General features: G+C 37.5%; 2 protein-coding genes across 3 annotated transcripts in view; both read left to right on the top strand.

Annotated features, from left to right (window-relative positions):
* SH2D4A (SH2 domain containing 4A) overlaps positions 1 to 24388 on the top strand; it is a 252922-nt gene that overhangs the window by 66534 nt on the left and 162000 nt on the right. The window lies entirely within an intron of this gene.
* On the top strand, positions 4746 to 8498 carry LOC141504218 (plasma membrane calcium-transporting ATPase 1-like). The gene has a single exon (XM_074209089.1). It carries the CDS (start codon positions 4835 to 4837, stop codon positions 8003 to 8005), a length of 3171 nt encoding a protein of 1056 aa, XP_074065190.1. The 5' UTR covers positions 4746 to 4834; the 3' UTR covers positions 8006 to 8498.

Below are 24388 nucleotides of genomic sequence, written 5' to 3'. Positions count from 1 at the left end.
CTCCACATGTCATTGCTTGATAGGACCATTCCTCTCCTTACCCTTTTTCTTCTCTTGCTGGACATAACCACTTCTTTCCTTCTCCTAGGTCACTGAAACAGAGGCCAACTCTTTTATCAAGTATTAGCCTTAAGCCTAGGATCTGTCTGTGTGCTTCCCAGATCTTGTCCTTTTTCCTAGGCATTGAAGCAACATGATACTCATTTAATGAAAAGGCAATTCCTTTAAGCTTGAAATCCTTAATATTATTTAAGTATATTATTTCTAGGCTTTAAAGAACTATCTTAAGGCTTAGAGAGATATAGAAAGAATAACATGGGGGGGTGGAGCCAAGATGGCGGCATGAAGGTAGGAATTCCCAGAAACTCATTCCCCAAAAAACTCCAAAAGCCATCAAATTATGACTCTAGCCAAAATTTAGAGGGGCAGAGCCCATAGAAAGACTGAGTGATACAATTTCCCAGTTCAAGACAACTTAGAAGTTTCCAGAGGAAAGGTCTGTTTCACTGGGACAGGGGGTTGGAAAATGCCACTGTGAGCATAGCCGCAGCCACAGCACACCATGCAGCCAGCCAGGTGCCTAGATCCTTGGGGGTGCCTGGGTCTGTGGCAAAGGGGGAAGTTTCCATACCTCCTGGCCCAGGGATCACCAGGAACAGCTTGAAGGGGTTGTGAAAGAACTCTGCCTCACCAGAGTGAGTGCAGAGCAAGCACCAGCCTCAGAGAACAGCCCTGTGGTGAGAACCTGCAGTGGGAATCAGGGAAGCCAGCCTATACCTCCAGAGTATAGCCCACAGACAGTAAGGTGGTCAGAGAAGACTGCAGAGGTCTCTCTACTCTTCCTGGGGCAGGACTCATTTGTTTGCCCACACTCAGGTCCAGGTTGCAGTCTGGGCCCCCACAACACCACTATAGATGAGCAAGGATCCTCCTCACAACTTCAGAGCAGAGGGGAGGGCCTGTGGCCATCCACATGCCAAAAAGCACAGGCAAGAGAGCAGTCAGAGCCTCCCATAAGATCTGGGAGGAATTATAGTTCCTGTGGGTTGTCCCCAAAATCCCCCAAAGCCTTGAAAGTGCAGTAATAAGTCATAGGCAGAGGAAATGAGCAAACAAAAGAAAAAGAAGAGTCTGATCATAGAAAATTATTTGATCCCATGGAAGACTCAGAAGATGACAAAATCAAAGCTTCTGTTCCCCAAATCTCCAAGAGAAATAGAAAATGGGCTCAGACTATGGATGAACTAAAAAAGACTTTGAAAATCAATTAAGGGAGATAGAGGAAAAATTGGAAAGAGAAATGAGAGTGATGCAGATGAATCATGAAAACCAAACCAGAAGCTTAATGAAAGAAATAAAAAAAAATACTGAGGAAAATAATATGTTAAAAACTAGTTTGGGGGGCAGCTAGGTGGCACAGTGGATAGAGCACTGGCCCTGGAGTCAGGAGTACCTGAGTTCAAATCCAGCTTCAGACACTTAATAATTACCTAGCCCTGTGGCCTTGGGCAAGCTACTTAACCCCATTGCCTTGCGAAAAAAACCCAAAAAAAACCTAAAAAAAATAATTTAGGTCAAATGGAAAAAAAAGCAACACAAAGGGCAAATGAGAAGAATGCCTTAAAAAGCAGGATGCACCAGGTGGGAAAGGAGATAAAAAAGTTCTCTGAAGAAAATAACTCCTTCAAATGTGGAATGGAACCAAAGGAAGCTGATGACTTTGCAAGAAATCAGGAAGAAATAAAACTATTCAAAAAAAAATTAGAAGAAAATGTGAAATATCTCATTGGAAAAACAACTTTCCTCGAAAACAGATCCAAAAAAAATAATTTAAAAGTTATACAGAGGGGGTGGATAAGAAGGACTAATTATGAATAACTTAATAATGTTGAGCTGTTTGTATTCCTGCATGGGAAGAGGATATTGATAATCCATATGAACTTTCTCATTCATAAGAGCAGTTAGAAGGAGCATATATAGACAAGGCACAGGAAGGAACTGAATATAATGGTATAATATAGTAAAAAAATGGAGTCAATGGGTGATAAAGGAAAGTACTGGGAGGAAGATAAAGGAGAGGAAGAAAGGGCTAAGATATTTCACATGAGTCAAGAAAAAGCTTTTTCAATGGAGTGGAATGGGGGAAAGTAAGGCAGAATGAGTGAGCCTTCATTCTCATCAGAAATGGTTCAGAGAGGAAATAACACACACTTAATAGGGTATAGCAATCTATCTTACCCTAGAGATAAATGAGAAGACATGGATGGAATATGGGGGAATGGGGGGAGGGAAGGGGGGATAGATGACAGAAGAGAGGGAAGATTGTGGGGGGAGGGTACTCAAATACATCACATTTAGGTTTTTTAAGAAAGATTTTATTTATTCAGAGTTTTACAATTTTTCCCCCATTCTTGCTTCTCCCCACCCAGAAGGCATTTTGTTAGTTTTTACATTGTTTCCATGGTATACTTTGATCTCAGTTGAATGTGATGAGAGAGAAATGATATCCTTAAGGGAAAAAAATAAAGTATAGGAGAAAGCAAAATGACATAGTAAAATAATTTTTTTTTTCTAAGTTGAAGATATTAGTCTTTGGTCAAAGTCCACAATTCTTTCTCTGGCTACAGATGGTTTTCTCCATTGAAGATAGCTCAAAGTTGTCCCAGGTTGTTGTACTGATGGAATGAGCAAATCCATCAAGGTTGATCATCACCTCCATGTTGCTGTTAGGGTGTATAATGTTTTTCTGGTTCTGCTCATCTTGCTCAGCATCAATTTTTGAACAGGGTCAGGGTGAAAGGAGAGAGAATAGAATAAATGAGAGTGGAAATGTTAGGGACTGTTGTGTATGGGAGCATTATAAATTATCTTCACCTGGTATCCTTGAGCACCAGAGCCTTGTCTTACTAAGTGCCATGGAAGTGGTAGTGGATTAGAGAGACTGGGAAGGTATTTAAGCACTGGTCTTTTTGGTGAATAAACGGAGCACTTGGAGATCTTGATGGAGTATTTATCTTTTAGGCCCACCTCTATCCTTAGTTTGTAGGCAATCTTGGGCAAATCTTTCAGCCACTGTGGACCTCATTTTCCTCAAATTATTTACAACTTGTGGTGGTCCTCCAAAATTTTATCATGTACATTATTTGTTAATTTTTCATCATCTACCCCCAATAGATACATTTTTACTTATAAATTATTTGCACATGTTGCTATACTACCAACACTATCATTATATTTTCAAATATACACAAAAATAAAATTTTTAAAGGGTAAGATAAAGATAAAATGTATTTGATCTTAGTGTTAATAGAGAGTCACGGGGGGGGGGGGGGGGGGGGTGGCTAGGTGGCACAGTGGATAGAGCACCGGCTCTGGAGTCAGGAGTACCTGAGTTCAAATGTGACCTCAGGCACTTAATAATTACCTAGCTGTGTGGGCTCGGGCAAACCACTTAACCCCATTGCCTTGCAAAAAAAAAAAACTAAAAACTAAAAAAAAAAATAGAGAGTCACTGCAGGTCAGATCTGTATTTTAGGAAAATAAATTATTTTTTTGCTTGTGGATGGAGGGTTCAGGGGAAGTGTTTGGATGATCCCAGACAAAAGTTAAAACTAAAATAAATTTAATCAAAATAGAAAAATAGGGAAACTATACTATGTGTGAATAATATTATTCAATATTGTTTTAGTTCATTTAAAAATAACTAGACAGCATAAAATACCTGAGAGTATACCTGCCAAAATAGACACAGGTACTATATGAACATAAACATAAATACTTTTTACACAAATAAAGCCAGATCTAAATAATTGTAGTAATTACCTAGTTAAATCTGCTTACTACCATCTCAAATTGAGTTAGAAAAAAAAATAATAGCAAAGTTCATTTGGAAGAACAAAAGGTCAAGAACTTTTAAGAAATTGGGAAAAAAGATGTATCAGATGTTAAACTATATTAAAAGATGGGAACATTGTTGTTTAACTTTAAGATGAGAATATTGGTGTAAAATGGAAAATTCTTTTTATTTTCTATTAAAATTTTCTTGTATTAATAAAATTCAGACAAAAATAGAAGGAATGTAGAAAACTAGGGGAAAATTATCGAAGATGATCTGTCTCAGGGTGTGATTGGGTTGGAAAACTGGTAGAAAATGATGAGCCACTTGATTTAGAAAAACATGGAAAAACTTGAATTTAAGAAAGAGGATGCCATCTACCTTTAAAGAAATATGACAAGTGGAAATATCCACAAGTATGATCTTACATGTATGGGCATGAGTGTATATGTGTATATATGTATCTGTGTGTTTAATTGTAACCTTCTGGGGGAAGGGGTAAAGAAGGGGAAAAGAAAAAAATGCAAAACAGAGAACAAAGGAAAATTTAGGAGAAAGCAAAGAAAAGCTGGTCAACTTTGCAAACAATGGGTATTTGTTATATAGGTTTTTTGAAATGCAAATTTATTTTTTAAATTGAATCCTCTAATGCCTTGCTGTGTAGAAGGCAAAGTTCCCCCCCCCCCCCTTTTTGTATTTAAGTTTAAAAGAAAAAAAAAGCTCGTGCGGCCAGGAGTCTCGAGACTAGGAAGGACTGGGAAAGGTCGAGAGGCTGAGGTTGGCGGTTGCACCTGGAGTTCTAGGTGTCCGTCCGATTGTCAAGAGAGGAGACTGGTTGTCGCTGACCCAGGGGCAAGCATCCAAGCGAAGCTGGAGGGAGAGGATTTGGGAAAGCCCGGGGTGGCCAATGAGGCCCCCTCGGATCAGTCGCAGGCCCCGTACTACTCCTTAAGGTTCTCCCAAATTGGAGAGGTGACTTTAAAGGACTTGAGACAGCTGATGAAACTGAAGGGCTTGGAAGCTCTGGAGCTGTTGGAGGGGCAATTCGGAGGCGTGTCGGGGCTGTGCCTGCTGCTGCAGACGGACCCCGAGCTCGGGCTTCCCCTGGACCCCGGCGAGCTGAACCGCAGGCGGGAGCAGTTTGGCACTAATGAGATGCCTAGGCCACGGAAAAGGTATTTCTTGGAGCTGGTGTGGGACGCTCTGCAGGATACTCGGTTCATCTTACTGGAGGTGGCGGCCGCCCTGTCACTAGCCCTGACCTTCTACGAGCCCAGGGTCAGTAGAAACACCAAAGGCTGCTATATCAGCGGGGGCTCGGAGGAGGAAGGAGATAAAGTGGTGCGCTGGCTGGAAGGAGCAGTCTTGTTGACTTCAGTGACTTTAGTGGTGCTGACCACAGCCTTAATTGACTGGAACAAGGAGAAGCAGTTCAAGCATCTGCACGACCAAGTGGTCCTAAGTCAGAAGGGCAAGGTATTGAGGAATGGCCAGATCCTGGAGGTACCTGTCAAGGACATTGTGGTGGGTGACGTAATCCCAGTGTCCTATGGAGATATGCTCCCCGCAGATGGTGTCCTTCTTCAGTCTCAGAACTTAAAAATGAAGGAGACCTCCTTGACCGGAGAGTTGAACATGGTGAGGAAGTCCCCGGTCTTTGACCCAATTCTTCTCTCTGGGACCTATGTGGTAGAGGGCTGGGGCAGAATCCTAGTGACTGCTGTGGGGTCCAACTCACAAATTGGAATCTTACTGGCTTTGCTCACTGACAGTGACCAAGGAAGGCTGGAAGAGCAGCAAAAGGCCCCGGAATGGCCAATGCAAGGAAAGGGCATAATTAAACCAAAACATTTCTCTTCCAAAACAAAGTCAGTGCTTCAAAGGAAACTGTCAAAATTAGCAGCCATGATTGGGAAGTGTGGTATGTTCGTGGCCACCATCACAGTAGTTACCCTTATGACACACTTCGTAATTAATAATTTTGTGATGGAGGGGAAAAAATGGACCTATAGATGTATTTCAGTTTATGTCAAATACTTTATTAAATTTTTCATTATTGGAGTAACAGTCTTGCTGGTGACTGTACCTGAAGGTCTTTCACTTGCAGTTACATTGTCTTTGGCTTACACAGTAAAGAAAATGATGAAAGACAAAAACCTAGTAAGGCAGTTGGATGCTTGTGAGACCATTGGAAATATCACAACCATTTGCTTAGACAAAACTGGACCACTGACCACAAATAGAATGACTGTAGTCCAGGCTTATATTGGTGAGAATCATTACCAAACGCTCCCCAAACCCAATTCTATCCCAGACCCTATCCTGGAGTACCTTTTAAAAGGTATCGCTATTAATTGTTCTTATACTTCCAATATCATCCTTCCCAATGATAGTAAGAAGTTAATACAACAAATTGGCAATAGAACCGAATGTGCCTTATTGGGGTTTCTCCTTCATTTAGAATTGGATTATGAAACAGAAAGAGACAAAATACCACAGGATAGTTTGTATAGGGTTTATACCTTCAACTCAGATAGAAAATCCATGAGTACTGTATTAAAATTGTCCAGTGGGGGTTTCTTGATGTTCAGTAAAGGTCCTACTGATGTAGTTTTAGCAAAGTGTTGTAAAATCCTCAACAAAATGGGAGAGCCTGTGGAATTGACAGAAACCAAAACAAGAGAAATTGCTCAAAATATAATTGAGCCAATGACTTCTGAAGGACTTCAAACCATTTGTCTTGCCTTCAGAGAGTTCTCTGATCAGGATAAAGAACCAGACTGGGACAAAGAAGAGGATATCATTACAAAACTTACTTGCATTGCCCTTGTAGGCATTGAAGAACCTGTTAGACCTGAGATTCCAAGTGCCATTAGGAAATGCCAGAGAGCTGGCATAACTGTCCGGATGGTCACTGGTGACAACCTCAGTACTGCTCAAGCTATAGCATTCAAATGTGGTATTTTGAACAGCCAGGACAATTTCTTGTGTCTAGAAAGCAGAGAGTTTGACAGGCTGATACGTGATAAACATGGGAAGATTGAGCAGAAGCTCATAGACAGGATTTGGCCCAAACTTTTTGTGCTTGCAAGTTGTACCCCTACTGACAAATTCACACTCATAAAAGGGATCATGAACAGTTGTGTTTTGGGAGTGAAACAGATTGTAGCTGTAACAGGTGATGATACTGATGATGGCCCAGCATTAAAAGTGGCAAATGTTGGTTTTGCTATGGGCATCACTGGAACAGATATTGCTAGAGAAGCTTCCGACATCATTCTAATGGATGACAACTTCACAAGCATTATGAAAGCAATTGTGTGGGGGAGGAACATTTATGACAACATCTCCAAGTTCCTTCAATTTCAGCTGACTGTCAGTATAGTGGCATCAGTGGTGGTTTTTGTAGGGGCATGTGTGACACAGGATTCACCATTTAAAGCAGTACAGATGCTATGGATTAACCTCATTATGGATGCATTTGCTTCTCTGGCCTTAGCCACTGAGAAACCAGCTGAGGCAATTCTGCTGAAAAAACCATATGCAAGGAAACACCATCTCTTGTCCAGTTCCATGGTAAAGTATATTTTGGGCCATGCAACATACCAGCTTACAGTGACTTTTGTTCTTTTGTTTGTTGGTGAAGAGTTGTTTGATTTCGATAGTGGAAGAAAAGCTTTTCTCCATACTTCTCCTTCGACCCACTATACAATGATATTCAATACTTTTGTTATGATGCAACTATTCAATGAAATTAATGCTCGAAAGATTCATGGTGAGAGAAATGTCTTTGAAGGAATCCTCAACAATAATATCTTATGCATTATTGTGGGGGGAACATTTGCCTTACAGTTCCTTATTGTACAATTTGGTGGAAATGTTTTTAGTTGCACTCATCTTAGTCTAGATTTGTGGCTGTGGTGCATTTTCCTAGGAGCAGGGATATTAGTGTGGGGTCAGTTTGTAAGCATTATTCCCAACAAGTGTGTGGAACCTCTTATAAGGTTGATGGATAAGAAATTAGAAAAGGTTGATATTGTTGGCCCTATGGAATCAGTGACTGAGGACCTATTGTGGGTTCAGAACCCAAGCAGAGTCCAGAATCAGAAAAGACTCATACAATCATATCATACTTACTTTCACAGGAGTGTATCCCAAATTATCCAGTGACTATGAGAGCCAATTGCATGACAGGGATTTTTTTTTCCAGTCATTTTTATTTCCAATACCCTTTTCTAGGCAAAACTGCAAATTCACTCATTCATCCTTTTGTAAATATGAGGTATAGCAGTGAATGTGAAATCCAAGTTATCTGCACTGGCAGAAACAAGCAAACAAAACATCTTAAGGTATGTTCTTTGGGAATGGACAATTTGAACACAGTCAGAAATATATGATTTGGCTGCAAACATAATAAAAGAAATATCTAAGTGAACAATTGAGAGGCATTATTTATAATGTTTTTATTATTCTTTTTTCCTTTTTTAAACAACTTCATGGGTAAAAAAATAAATGTGTGCATTAATATTTGCTGTTAATCACAAGATTGGGTTGCATGTGTTACAAAGGATAAAAGCCTAATGAGAAGATATAGTTTCCAATTATTCCTATTCTGCTGTAAATAATAAAAATTCTGTCAGCAAACCTCACCTTTTAAATATTGGTGTCTTTGGGGAGTAGGGAGTTTCCTTGGTGTCTGTATTGACTTTGTCCTTGTTATATATTATATAAAAATAATAGATACTATTATAAAACATAAGCAGCATGAGTGCTTTGTAAAAATACAAGCAGCTACAATCTAAAGTTACTGCATTTCTCATTAATTTTCCACTAACCTACTAGTTCATAAAATTAACTCCAAAATGATATTAATATTATTAACAACTACAATAATACATTCAAACTATCTCTGCAGTCTTGGTTAAGTGGCCCAAATGACAAATAGAGCACAGGTATTGCAGTATATCTGATACATATATGATAAGGTGTCTATCATCAAGGAGAAGAAAGGAATATGCATTTGCTAATTGCCTACTATGTGTGAGACACTATGCTAAGCACTCTACAGATATTATCTCATTTGCAATAACCCTGAGAGATTTTTCCTCATTTTTCAGGTAAGGCAGAGGCGAAGTGACTTGTTCAGGGTCAGGCAGCTAGTGTCTGAGGCTGGATTTTAACAAGGAAATGCATCAACTTTCTGCTTTATTTTGGCTTTGGGTTCTTTTACACAAATAAAGGGAAGATATGTTAAAAAGTTTGTTCTTTTCCTTCCTGTGTGCATCATTAATATTCTATAGCACAGTCAAGGTATTTAGTTATAGAAATTATGCTCAAAGTTCTAAGTAGTTTGGGGTGGGGGTGGTGAGAAGAATGAAGTCTATATCCCTTTCCACATTTCTGTGTATGTTTTCCTGTAGAAGTTTAAACTGGTGCTAAAAGGCTCTTCATTTAAAAAAAAAAAGATATCAAAGATTTGTTCTTCAGTCACCTCCTGAACCCTCTTCATTCAATCAACCAGACAATAAGCATCAAAAAAGACACATTAGAATATAAGCTCCTGAGAGCAAAGATTATCTTTTCCCTCTTTTTGTATCCCTTATGTTGAGTGCCTGCTACCTAATCACCTAACTTCCTTTGGCCTTATTTTTCTCATCTCTAAAATGAGAGGATTTAATGAGATAGATGTTTGATGACATCCTTTCCAGGTCTTGGTCTCTTAGAAGAGGAGGGTAATTTTATTCTTATGGGAAAATGCAAAGCATTTCTTTTGGGAATTATGTATTCTGGGAATATTAGAAAAATATATAGCATTTCCATAACTATACAAAAATAACAAGCACATTCCTAATTTTCCTTTTTTAGTGGGGCAATGGAATTAAGTGAATTGCCCAAGGTATCAAAGCTAGTATCAAGTGTTTGGGGCTGGATTTGCAATCAGATCATACTGATTTGAGGGTCAGTGCTCTTATCTAATGTACCACCTAACTGTTCTCTAATTTTCGAATACACATTATATGCCTTTTGAAAAATATGGAGTTTTGTAATACCAACAGCTAGTTTGTATTAACAGTATTTTGGAGGAAATAATTTTTAGGGAAAATCAAGAGTCAACACTTTTGGAAAATTGTTAATTATCAATCAGGTTCATGTGCGATACAAAATGTTTCAAATTTGTGCTTCATAAAATTAGAGTCATAACAAATTTGCTTTTGGTTTCTTTTTAACATTTTTATTCATATGAAGAGTTAAAAACCAATTGACTTGACATGCCTACTTGACTTCTCTAATAAATTCTTAGAAACCTTCATAACTCATCAGGGCTAGTTACATTATGAAAAAGATAATTGACAATAATATAGTGTCTGGTTTTATTCTTTATCTAAAAGATCTTGCTGACAATATGATCCCAAAAGAAGGAGGCAGAAAGAATTAAACTCTTCCTTTTCCCACCTTTTCCGATACTCTCCCCAAATTTTCTGAGCCTTTGGACGAAAAGAATTACTTTCCAGCTGTTAGCAGACTCAGCAGGTAAAGTAGATTTTAGGCCACTGAAAACCAAGGTGATTATCACAGATCCACTGCTTTGTACTTCATCCTGGCACCTATATGTAGAATGATGAAAATAGCATTCAGCTTGGAGTCAGAAGGTTCAAATTACAATCCAGGTATTTATGAGTTGTGTCTCTGCAAGAAAGTCACTTTCCCTCTCTCAGACTCACTTCCCTCCCCTATAAAATGGTGATCCTAATAAACTATCTTCCTCACAAGATAATTGTGAGAAAAGTACTTTATAAACTTCAAATCAGTACATAAATGTGAATTATTCTAGCAGAAATCTGCCAGCTGGACATTGATTCAAGAAGTCAAATGCTTGAAAAGAAAAAGGCAATTCGGCTGATTCTAAATAAACAACAACAACAACAATAATAATAATAGTAATAATGATAATAACCACAGAATTGACTGCAAATCAGTAATCACTCCTCATTATTACCAAGGCATCATTACCAAATACCACCCTTATTTCTTTCAAAATTTTACTACCAACATTTTGTAGGTTGCATTGTTTTTTGCTCTGCTTCAGTACTTCCTTAAATGTTTGTTATAATCTAATTTTACCTCTATGGAAATTTAAGAGCACAATAGTGCCAAATGCCTTGGTATGTTGACCTATGGGGCGAGATCCATAAGGAATTCAGTTCCTTGTTCCTAAATACTTTTTTAAAATCATTGTCTAAATGGATAAAATATCTTGAAGAACGAACCTCAGATGCTAGACCATGTACCTGTTGGTTGACTTTCACCCTTCTCCAAACTCTGCGGTCTCTATGGACATATTTGTGTAGCATTGTGGGTTGGTGAACCCCTTAGGTATGATAATCCATAAACTGGCTATCCTAATCTCAAATCTCTTCCCAGCACTAATCTGGTCTGTACCCTGCTTCCAGAGTAATCTTCCTCTAGCAAATTGTTAATCTTCTGTCCCCTCTGCTCCCAAACCCTCAGAATTTTCATACCACATATCCTGATATTCAGAACTTTCAAAACTCTACAAAATCTGAATCCATGCCACAACCACCCCTTCACACATTTTCTACTATTCCCCAGTATGAATTCCCACTTTGCTCAGACACAGTTTTTATCAAAATCACCATACATGTTCATTATAGTTTTGGTATTTTTTTGTACTAACATTTTTATATTATATTTTGAATTCCAACTTAGATCCCTTCTTAGTTCCCTCCCCTGCCCCCTCCCTGAGACAGCATTCAGACATAGATTATGCATGTGTAATAATAAGAAATATTTCCATATTAGGAATTTTGTTCAAGAAGGCTCAAAGAGAAAAAAATAAAAATGAAAAATAGTATGTGTTAGTCCATATTCTAACAAAATCAGTTCTTCTCTGGAAGTAGATAGTATGCTTCATTATTAGTCTTTTGAATTGTCTTAGTTCATTGTATTCTCAATTGTATTCTCAACAATTGTATTGCTGAGAATAGATAAGCTATTCATCATACAATATTGCTGTTAGTGTGTAATATTTTCCTGGTTCTGTTCATTTCTCTATGCATAAGTTCATGCTAAGACTTTCCAGGCTTTTCTGAAAGCAATATTTTTTTTCTCTTTGCTAATATGACAAAAAAGGAAAATGTCAAATGTTGGAAGGAATGTGGGAAAACTCGGACTCCTCATTTCTTGCAATAATAGTCCATTATAATCATATACTGTAGCTTGTTTGACCATACATTCCCCAATTGATGGATATCCCTTTGATTTCCAATTCTTAGCCACTACAAAAAAAGCTACTATAAATATTTTTGTACAAATAAGTCCTTTTCCCATTTTTGGAATCTCTTTGGGATATAGAACTAGTAGTGGTGTTCCTGGATCAAAGGGTATGCACAGTTTTATTGCTCTTTGGTCATAGTTCCAAACTGCTCTCTAGAATAGTTGGATCAGTTCACACCAACAATGCATAAGAGTCCCAGTTTTCCCACATTCCTTCCAACATTCAACACTTGCCTTTTTTGTCATATTAGACAATCTGATGGGATGAGGTGGTACCTCAGAGTTGTTTTAATTTGCATTTCTGTCATCAATAGTGATCGAGCTTTGATTTGATAGATAGCTTTGATTTCTTTGAAAATTGTTCATATTCCTTGGGCATTTTATCAATTGGGGACTAACTTAATTTTTATAAATTAGATTCAGTTCTCCATATATTTGAGAAATGAGACCTTTATTAGAGATATAGGTTGCAAATTCCCTTCCTGCCCAGTTTTATGTTTTCTTTTGGTTTTGTTTGTGCAGAATTATTTATTTTACATTTTGTATTGCTCTATCTTCTTTGGTTCTAAATTCTTCCTTATCTTTAAATCTGACAGATAAACCCATGCTTTCTTAATTTGCTTATGGTATCGCCTTTTATGTGTGAATTACATTATCATGATATACAATTCAAGATGTTTTTTGAGTCCCACTTCAGGACTTGCTCAATCTTCCCCAGGTGAGCATTGGAAGGGCAAGAGACAATGATGACAAAGGAGACTGGTACTTCATCAAGATCTCCAAATGCTCCATTTATTCACCAAAAAGAGCAGTGGTTAAATACTTTTCCAGTCTCTAATCCACTCCCACTCCAGTGGCACTTAGTAAGATAAGACTGGTGCTGAAGGACACCAGATGAAGATAGTTTATAGTATTCCCATACACAATAGTTCCTAACAGATGTTGTTCTATACCTAGTTTCTGCCATACATACTATTTACCAGTTTTCCCAGCAATTTTTGTCAAAAAACTAAGTTTTTGTTCCAAAAGCTTGGATCTTTGGGTTTATGGTCATTTACCATCATATAATTTGTAACTAATCTATTCCACTGATTCACCATTCTATTTCCTAGCCATTACCAGTTTGTTTTGATAATTATATCTTGTATGGCTAAACCATCTTCTTTTGCATTTTTTTCACTGATTCCCTTGTTATCCTTGAGGTTATGTTCTTCAAGATGAATTTTGTTTTTATTTTTTCTAGCTCTATAAAATAATTTTTGATAGTTTGATTGTTATGACACTGGATAAATATATTAATTTAGGTAGGATTGTCATTTTTATTATATTGGCTCAGCCTACCCATGAGCAATTAATATTTTTCCAGTTGTTTAGATCTGACTTTGCATGAATATGTTCTAAAGTTATATTCATGTAATTCCTTGGTAGACTATCAAGTATTTTATATTATCTATGGTTATTTTATATGTAATTTCTCTTTCTATTTCTTCTTGCTGGGCTTTGTTGGTCATATAAAAAATGTTGATGATTAATATGGGTTTATTTTGTATCCTGAAACTTTTCTAAAGTTGTTAATAATTTCAAGTAGCTTTTTAAGTTGATTCTCTATGATTTTCTAGGAATAACATCAAATCATCTGCAAAGAATGACAGTTTCATTTCCTTATTGCCTGTTCCAAAGCCTTTAATTTCTTTTTCTTTTCTTAATACCATAGCTAGCATGTCTAGTACAATATTATATAACAGAGTTGATAATAAGGATCTTTGTTTCACCCTTGAATTTATTGGGAAGGCTTCTAATTTATCCCTATTACAGATAATTACTTTGGTGTTTTTGCTAATGTGTTCTTGGCATGTAAAACCTTCCAGTCTTTCTTCCTTGTGGCTTTTTATTCTTACCATTCTAACCATCCACTTTTCAAAGAAAATTCAGATCTCACCTCCTATGAAAGTTTTAAAAAATTTAAGTAGGTCTCTCAGATATCCATTCTCTGAACTCAACTGTGTTTATAGCCTCTACCACCAGTTAAGTATACACAGTCTTATGTTTCATGTTGGTCTTCCTAGACTACAAGGTTGACAGCAGAAATCGTATACTCTTCTGCTGCCCTAAAGTGCTAGGATAAATAAATCCTCCTTGGGGTAGGATGATTCAAACTCAAGGAGTACTCATTCAAATTGCCACAATGAGAGGCTCTAATGATGATTATGATAATTGTTTATTAAATTGTCATTAATAACTATTTATGGGGAAGAAAGCAATTGATAAAATAAAAATGATAAAATGCCACTCTGATCATAGATCTTTATTTTTGTCGATTATAGTTGATCATTTATCTTACTGCTAACAGAGTAGTACTATTTATTAATCATACCTATATGAACTAGCTGAGATACCAGCAAAAGGAATGTTTAAAAGACCAGTTTAAAAACACAGGAATCTTGAGGGGATAGGACAATGATTATGATTAATCGGCAACTTCCAAAATGAAACCTAAGGGGAACCATTTATATATAAAGCCATTATATGGCTTTACTTGAAATTCTTAAACAGAGCATATGGAAACCAAGAGAACTATATCAATGATTTACACTCTGTTATATTTGTCTTCCTTCTAGAGGCAATCGCAATCGACCAACTTAGTCTCCTGACTTAAGAGAAAAGTAGTATTATGGTTGCAAGAGCCCTTGATAGATATTACAATAGATAGATGTTACACTTTTTTAAAATGGATTTTCATTAAATTTTGATATCAAGAAAAGGATAAAATAGAGAATTAGAATAGGCCAAATGAGCATGTCATTGTCACAATAACCTCCCAGAGCAGAGTACAAACAAAAGATGAGTTCCAATAGGTGAAAAAATTCTCCAGATGCTTATATTGGACTGGTTGCATCAAGCTCTGGAACATTGCTAGAGTTCCTCAAAGAGATCTATGGCTATTTGAAAGAGATTTCTTAATATTCCAACCTAGAGGGGCAACCAGGTGAAGCAGGAGATAGAGCACCGGCCTTGGAGTCAGTAATACCTGAATATCTGTCCTCAGACACTTAATAGTTACCTAGCTGTGTGACCTTGGGCAAGTCATTTAACCCCATTGCCTTAAAATAAAATAAAAAATAAATACAAAAAACATTCCAACCTAGAAAAGCAAATTGAATGTAAAATTTCTATTGCCCAAATTAAGACTTTACATTAGGGCTACTCATTGCATCAATCTGAATGAGTGCTAGTTGAATTTGAAGGGATTTTAAAAATTAGGAGATTTGATACGTTTTCCATTTCATAAGTTTTTCTTGCCCTTTTCAATTCCTTCAATTCCAAACACCTCCCCAGGTGAGTGATTATGTAATAAGACAAGTGTCTACTAGAGAGGAGAAAAGGACTTACATGTTCAAAGTAGTTTTATTACAGCATATCTATTAAAGGATATTATTTACAGTGGCTGGAGGTGGGGTGGGTCTCTTTGGGCTTCCAAAACTGCATTCCAATAGGGGCAATGGATTGGTACAAATCTCCAGATTGTATTGATGTGGCAACTCTACAGATGGCATTTCAAGTCTCCCTTTATTATGGTCAAAGTCTTATCATTGGTAATGTATTAGAGATGCTCCATTCTTTTCAGAGGTGTGGAAGAAAATGATGTCATTCTCTTCCTCTGTAATCTTTGATTTCAGGAGTTGATGGAGAGTGATTATAATAGTAGAAGAGTTCCAGTTTTAAACAAGATTGATTAAAATGAAAATCTCTAGAAGATAAAGGGCTGAGATAGACATATTATTGAGAAAAGACTGACTGACCTTTTCAACTAGTCTCTGCGATGAAAGCAAAAAGTAAGGGATAATTAATATTTAGAGATTAGCTGTCAAGTACCAGGAGAATGACTTTGGGTTGTTGAGAAATTTAAAGCCTCATAGACATGCTGGTAGGTCCTTTTTTCAGGGATTCTACATATGAAATTCTACCTCACATTACATAGGGGAGGGGAATAAGCTTTCTCTGTAAAAATATTCTAACAAAGGTATTAAATACCTCACTTATTAATATAGTTTTGTATCTCAAACCTGAGGATGCTATGGGACTATTGCAATTTTTGAACCACAAAGTAGATTTGAATTATGTCTGAGAGTTTTTTAAAGGACACACAAAGACTCTGAGAGATACACTGAGAAGAACTGCTATATTAGGAAGAAAGTATTCCTGTGTCTAGAACTTAAGAAGCTGAACTAGAAAGAATCAGTGGGCAAAGTGAAAGGAGAGCTAAGTTTGTGGCAGAGAACTGCTATAGAAGAAGACTCTGGAGACCCCACTGGCATCCCAAAGCAGGAGACTCAGGTGGAAGACCAACTTAGTTGTACCCACCTCTTCAAGCTAAAAAAAGCTTTAAAAAAGGATCTCCTCTTTTCCCTTTCTTCCCTCTACCTTTTCCAGGCTAGTCCATTTACAGAGAGTATAATCTACTGTGTTTATTTCTTTAACATAAATGTTTACAGTATCATGATTTTTCCTAGCCATAAAAAGGCCAGGAGTAAACTAGAAAAAATTTTAAAATTAAATTAAGGATTAGGAAACTTCTAATTAAATATTAGTAATTTAACTAAGTCAAGTCAAGTCATTGTTGTTCTGTCATTTCAGTTATGTCCCAACTTTTTGTGACCCCATTTGGGGTTTTCTTGGCAAGGATGCTGAAGTGGTTGGCCATTGTCTTCTCCAGCTCATTTACATATGAGGAAACAGCCAAACAGGGTTAAGTGTCTTGCTCAGAGTCACACAGATAGGGAATAGCTGAGGCCAAATTTTAATGAACATTTGTTAAATGGCTACTATGTGATGGATGCTATGCTTAGCCTTGGGAGATACAAAAAAAGACAAGAGCTCACAGTCTAATAAGGGAGACAATATCCAAAAAATTATGTTAAAAATATATATGAGTTGGGCAACTGGGTGGCACAGTGGATAGAGCACCAGCCCAGGAGTCAGGAGGACTTGAGTTCAAATGTAGCCTCAGACACTTAATATTTGCCTAGCTGTGTGACCTTGGGCAAGTCATTTAACCCATTGCCTTAAATTAAAAATATATATATATTATATGTATGTGTGTGTTTTCTGTTACTGTATAAAAATATGTTTGTATACATATACCTACACATATAAATATGTATATACATGTCTGTGTATATATGTATGTACACATATTTTTATATATATTATATATATATAATATATATAAATTGCAGAAAATCAACTAAAAAGTCATTAGCATTGAGGAAGATTGGGAAAGGCTTGGAAAAAGATTGAATTTTTCCAAGACTTGAAGGAAGCAAGGGGAAGACAAGGACGTGAATAAGGAAAGAATTCAAGGAATGGAGAAAAACCAGTTAGGAGATGGTGTGTCATTCATATTCAAGGAATAACAAGCAGATCGATGTCATTGGATTGTGCAATATATGGAGGGCAATAAGGAATATGAAGATTAGTAAGGTAGGAAGAAGTCAGGTTCTGAAGGACTTTAAAAGTCAAATGAAGGATTTTATATTTGATCTTGTAGATACTAGGGAATTGCTTGCTGGAATGTTTTAAATGGGATGGGGTGTATGTGGGACATAATCAGACCTGAGGTTCAGGAAGATCAATTCTGTGGATTAGAGTAGGTTGAGACCTAGAACAGGGAGACCCTAGAAAGAATGCTATTGCCTGAAAGTGGTGAGAGTGACAGCACTGTCAGAGGAGAAAGGGAAGCCTATACAAAAGATGTCATGAAAATAGAATTGATGGGATTTGTCAACTGCTTGCATATGAGAAATGACAGAGAAGAGTCAAGAATCACACCTAAATTAGATTGTGAGCTGGGTGACTGGAAGGAAGGTGTCACCTTAGGCAGTAATTGGGAAGTGAGAAAGAGCAGAGAACTCGAGGGGAAAGATAATAAGTTCTGTTTTGGACATATTGAGTTGAAGATATCAATGGGACATCCAGTTCCCACCATGTCCAATAGGTGGTTTGAATCTCAGAACAGAGGCTAGGAGAGAAATGACTTATTGCTGTCTGGTCATTTCAGTCATGTCTGTCTCTTTGTGACTCTATTTGGGTTTTGAGTTTGGTTTTTTTTTTTTTTGGCAAGAATATTGATATGCTTTGCCATTTCATTCTCTGACTCATTTTACAGGTAAGGAAATTAAGGCAAACAGCGTTGTGACTTGCCCAGGGTCACACTTTCTGATTGTCTAAGACCAGATTCCAAGCAATTATGATTATTAAACTGTTTCTTCAGATATATAAACTAGAAGAAAAAAGCAATGAGCAGTAAGCATACTCATCAAGTATGGCTTAATTTACTGAAAAAACCATTCATCATAAGAGTCAGAGAGGATGGTATGAGGGGACTAAAATATCCAAGAAGGAGCCTGAGTTCAGAAGAATTCTGTCCTCTATACACTCTTGGCTTCCTAAACTTTGACATACATTGGCCTAATGCCTATATCATTTGGAGGGAATTTCCATTGCTCAACAACCAAAAAAAAATCGAGGGATGTGGATTTGAATCTTGACTTTTACTAGCCATTTGATTAAATGAAGTCATTTAACTTCTCTGGATCTCAGTTTCCTCATTTGTAAAACTAGGGGATTGGATTATTTGACCTGCAGAACTCCATCCAGTTCTAAATCTCTAATCCTATGAATCTTTTCTTCTCCCTAAGTCTTTGAACTTTCCAACCAGAAATTGGTTCCTCTACTTTTCTTTAACCTTGAGATCTTAGGAGCCCAGTTACTCTGAAATTTTACTTGGTGGGATTTTCAGGACCACCATCTTATTTTGAGACTCCTGTTTTCCTCCCCAGATTAGGATTGTGTTTGCTGCCCCTAAAAAGTCCATCTTGAGGACTTTTGATTGCTGGAACTAGAAATAATTATTGTCTCAATAGCATCTGGGTCTCCCAGATATGGGTCAAATTCTAGTGGTTTCTGAGCAACAGTCATTTGATGATATGTTCCTTTCCAACATCTCAGTAACTCCCAGTCCATGATCACAGAAATATCTCTGCCATGACTAGAAAGCCTCTTTGTCAGAATAATTTGTCTTGACTGGCAGCTACATTCTTCACAGTTCCAGAACTTTCAGTTGCCTTGTCCTGAGGGCCTCCCACGGGCACTGCATGAAAGCCACCCACAAAGCTATCATAAGGGCATCTTTTTCAGCCAGGTAAATTTTCAATCAAAACTTCAGTAGTTGCCTGCTCTCCTAGTTCTCCCCCTCTTCCCTGAGTGAAAGGAATCACTGACTTTTACCTATTTCTTTCCTCCCCACTGTGAACAGATTTAAGTATCCCTTTGAGAAAAGCCTTTAAGATACAAGTCATTAAATAATTGAATACCTGAATTAGAGCCATTTTAAGAATCATTTGATATTCTGGCACATAAAAAAGGCTCAGTTTTTAAGAACCACAGGGAAAGGATCAAGTCAATTCCATTAAGGACAATCTCAGCAGGTACCTAATTCACAACTTTACCTTGAGCCTGCCCAGCTTATCTTTATCGGTGAGCAATCCAATTAGAAGCTTGAACAAGGGTCATTTATGTTCTACTCAAGGCTATACTTAGGAATTGGATTTGGAAATAAGATTATTTAGTAACTTAGCCAGGGAATCTTTGAAAGGCATGGAGGGAGCAGATCATCAGCCCTTCTAAATCATTCCTAATAGTAACTTTATGATAAATAATAATTTCTGATATTTGTATATTGCCTCTAATTGCAAATCAGTTTTATATACATATATACATATATATATATATTATCTCTTTCAGTCCTTAAAACACTGTGAAATAGGGAATTCAAGCATTATTTGCTGATTTTTTCTCTTTCAAATTTTATAATAATCAACAAATATTTCAAGATAGAAAAAACTGGGAAGAGGATTTTATAAAATCACTGAACTTGTGTAATATATGGTTTTGCTTAAATAGATGAGAGAGAGAGAGAGAGAGAGAGAGAGAGAGAGTAATAACACTGTTGCTTTATTTGAGTTCACTCTTCTATACTTCTTTTTATTCCTTCCATGGCTTTATTTGAGTTATGTGAACAAACAAATTGACATATTGGTCATGTCTGAGTATGCAGGCTTGATTCTATACTTCTAGTCCCTCACCATTCTGCCAAAAGAAGGTTGGAGGTGTATTTTGAAATTGTAATTTGTCAGTGCTTTTGTCAGAGTACTGAAGTCTTTAAATGCTATTTCCCTCACATTATTATTTTAATAATCATATAAATTTTTCTCCTGCATCTGTTTATTTCATTCTTCATCAGATTTACAGCACAGCCAGTTTGAAATGTCCAATAAGCAGTCCTCACATTATTATTCTAGTCATCATATAAATTATTCTCCTTCTGCTTATTTCAATCTATGTCAGTCAACAGCATATCCAATTTAAATGTTCAATAGACAGTTGTTAATGTGAATATGCAGCTTAGAGAAGGTCGGATATATAGATCTGGGGGAGTCATCTGTAAAGACTAGCATGAAAATTAAGTCTGTGAGACCTAATGAATTCACCATATAAAGAGAGAAGAGGATCCATAAGAGAGATATTGATGTTGGAGGAATAACATGGGTGATGATCCAGCAATGGAAACTGTGAAGTAGTCAGATAGGAGGAGAAGAACCAAGAGAGAGAATTTTTTAAATATTCTGAGAGGAAAGAGAATCTGTGAAGAGAGTGTCTGGGAGGTCACCTATGTGAAAGGCAGTAGAAAAGAGAGAGTTTTAATAGTGATGAAATAGGAAAGCATGATGCAAAGGAGTTGAGAAAGGAGAGTCAAGAAAGTGGAGGCATTGGGGTGGCTAGGTTGCACAGTGGATAGAGTGCCGGCCCTGGAGTCAGGAGTACCTGAGTTCAAATCTGGCCTCAGACACTTAATAGTTAACTAGCTGTGTGGCCTTGGGCAAGCCACTTGACCCATTGCCTTGCAAAAAAATAGAAAGAAAGAAAGTGGAAGCATTGACTAGAGACAATTTTTGTAGAAGTTTCACTGAGAAAGAGAGAAAAAGAGGATATAAAGCAATAACAAGAAGATACTTAACAAAAAGATTCATTGAGTGATAGGGTGAAAGAACATGTGTGCAGATAACAGGGATGGAGCCAATAGATAAGCACTTAATAAATGTTGTTTGTAAGGCTTAATTGAAACATTTTTTCTGACTCCAGATGGATTAGCTTTCAAAACTATATTCCAACACCTCTCTCAAATGATGGTGCAAAATTCTTTTAAAATATCAGCAGCCTAGTCAAGGAAATCCCCCCCAAAATGCTGAAGAAAATAGCATACTAAAAACCAGTTTAGGTCAAATGGATAAAACAGTTCAAAAAGTTATTGAGGAGAAGAATGCTTTTTAAAAAGCAAAATTGGCCAGATGGAAAAAGATATAAGAAAACTCTCCGAGGAAAACAAATCCTTCAGACAAAGAATAGAACTCAGGAAGATTGATGAATTTACGAGAAATCAGGACTCATTACTTAAAAACCAAATAAAATGAAAAATTAGAAGAAAATGTGAAACATCTCATTGAAAAAACAACTGATATGGAAAACAGAGAGCAAAATAGAAATGGAGAGAATCCACTGATCCCCCTGAGAAAGAGATCCCAAAAAACCAACCCCTAGGAATATTATAGCCAAGTTCTAGAACTCCCAAGTCAAAGAGAAAATATTACAAGCAGCCAGAAAGACACAATTCAAATATTGTGGAGCTGCAGTCAGGATCACACAGGACTTAGCAGCAACTACATTAAAAGCTCATAGGGCTTGGAATATAATATACCGGAAGGCAAAAGAGCTTGGAATGCAACCGAGAATCAACTACCCAGCAAAAATAAATGTCCTCTTCCAGGGAAAAAGATGGACTTTCAATGAACCAGGGGAATTTCAAATGTTCCTGTTGGAATGGCCAGAGCTGAACAGAAGGTTTGATCTTCAAATACAGGACTCAGGTGAAGCATGGAGATTGGTGGAGAAGGGGAAAATATGAGGGACTTAATGATGATGAACTGCATGTATTCCTGCATAGAAAAATGACACTGACAATACTCATATGAACCTTCTCAGTTAATAGAGCAGGTAGAGAGAGCTTTTGTAGTTGAAGCACAGGAGAAAGCTGAATTTGAAGATAAAATATGGTATAAAAATGGAGTCAATAGAAAAAAGGGAAATGGAATGGGAGAAAGAAAAAGGAGAGGGGGAATAGGCCAAGATATTTCATATAATAAGATTTTTCTTTATTACAATGAACTGTTGCAATGATATGGAAGGCGGGGAGACAAGGGGGAATGAGGGAAACTTTGCTCTCATCAGAGGTGGCTAGGAGAGGAAACAGCATATATACTCAATGGGGTATAGGGTAAGAAGGAGCAGTGGGGCAAGGGGAAGGGGGGGAAATGTGAGTGATGGAGGAGAGGATGGACCATGGGGGGAGAGTGGTCAGATATAACACATTTTCTTTTTTACTTCTTGCAAGGGGCTGGGATTGGATGGCCTGTCTGGGACCATAGGGCCAGGTGGATGCTGGGCCTAAGGGGTGGTATGGGGGCTTGGGGCCTCTTGGCCCCAGGGCCAGGGATCTGTCTGCTGAGCTACTCAGCTACCCTACATCAGAGTCAGAGTGAAAGGAGAGAGAAAATATAGTACATGGTAGTGGAGAAATGCGAAAGGAGGAAGTTGTGATCAGCAATGGCAACAGTGGAAAAATATGGAAGTAACTTTTGCGATGGACTTATCATAAAGAATGTGATCCACCCATGACAGAGTTGTTGGTGTTAGAACACAGACTGAAGCACATTTTTTATTATTATTATTTGGGGGAGGTTGCAGGGCAAATGGGGCTGGGTGGCCTGCCTGGGGCCACATAGCAGGGTGATCATTGGGTGTCTGAGGCCAGATTTGGACCCGGGTGCTCCTGTCTCAGGGGCCAATGTTCTGTCTGCCACCCAGCCACCCTTACTATTATTACTATTTTATTTTATTTTGGGTCTTCTTTTTTCCTTTTTTTTGGTTTTTGCAGGGCAGTGGGGTTGGGGTGGCTTGCATGTCACATGGCTGGGTTATTGTTGGATGTATGGGGCCGGATATGAGCTCAGGTGCTCCTGGCTCCAGGGCTGGTGCTTTGTCCATTGTGCCACCTGGCCATACCTACAATTATTACTATTATTTTTTATTTTAATTTTTTCTCTCCCCTTTATTGCTCAAGTGAGTCTATATTTTTTTGAGGGAAGGGTATTTTGTTTACTCTTAAAAAAGAATATTTTATTAAAAACATTATTTATAAAAAATTAATTGTGCAAAATGAGAATAAATATCAAATATTAAAAATATTCTTTTAAAATAAAATAAAACTTCAGTTTTAAATATTTGTATTCAAAAGATCTTAGCAGAGATCATTGTAGCCAGATCATTCAAGAGAAAAGCTAAAGTTGTTCTACCATTATGTGATGTCTAGAGCTGACGTTATATGTGGTACATTACTGATAGGAAAGGCTGAGAGTGAATAATTAGACCAGCCATAGTTGGTGTGCTTTCTGGCCATTTGATTTGTTTACAGAACAAATGCCATATCCAGGTAGGTCTCAGGGACAATAGAAAAGTATAACCGATTGGCCTAAGTGTCAGTCCCAAGAGGAATCCCTTATATGGATATATCTGTGACTCTTCCATGGCATGACTAATACATAGGATGCTGGGGAATATTTACTTACTTCCCCCCTGCCCACACTCTTTTTCTCATGAGTCAAATAGTATTTAGTAGACTCAGGATTAAGTCAGGGGTGATAAAAGCTGTTATATAATATAGACTTCCTCTCTCATAGGATGCTTGTTATAGACCCTACCCCACTAAACTGAGGGTATGGGGGCAGCTAGGTGGTGTAGTGGATAAAGCACCGGCCTTGGAGTCAGGAGTACCTGGGTTCAAATCTGGTCTCAGACACTTAATAATTACCTTAGCTGTGTGGCCTTGGGCAAGCCACTTAACCCCATTTGCCTTGCAAAAAAACAAAACTAAAAAAAAAAAAACCCTAAACTGAGGGTATGCTTGAGAACCTCAAATGCTGCAGTTATCATGAAGCTTCCTTGTTATATTCAAGTAGGTGACTACAGGCTAAACAACAGAGAAGAACAGTAGCAGTCAAAGGAGGGCCAAGGTATTCAGTGTAGTGTAGTGAACTAAGTTCAAATTCAGCCCTAAATATTTAGTTGGATATCCCTGGGTAAAAC

Source organism: Macrotis lagotis, chromosome 1, assembly GCF_037893015.1.
Source record: "Macrotis lagotis isolate mMagLag1 chromosome 1, bilby.v1.9.chrom.fasta, whole genome shotgun sequence".
Classification (NCBI taxonomy): Eukaryota; Metazoa; Chordata; class Mammalia; order Peramelemorphia; family Peramelidae; genus Macrotis; species Macrotis lagotis.
The sequence above is the reverse complement of the archived record's forward strand: the minus strand, read 5'-3'. Positions and strand labels throughout refer to the sequence as shown.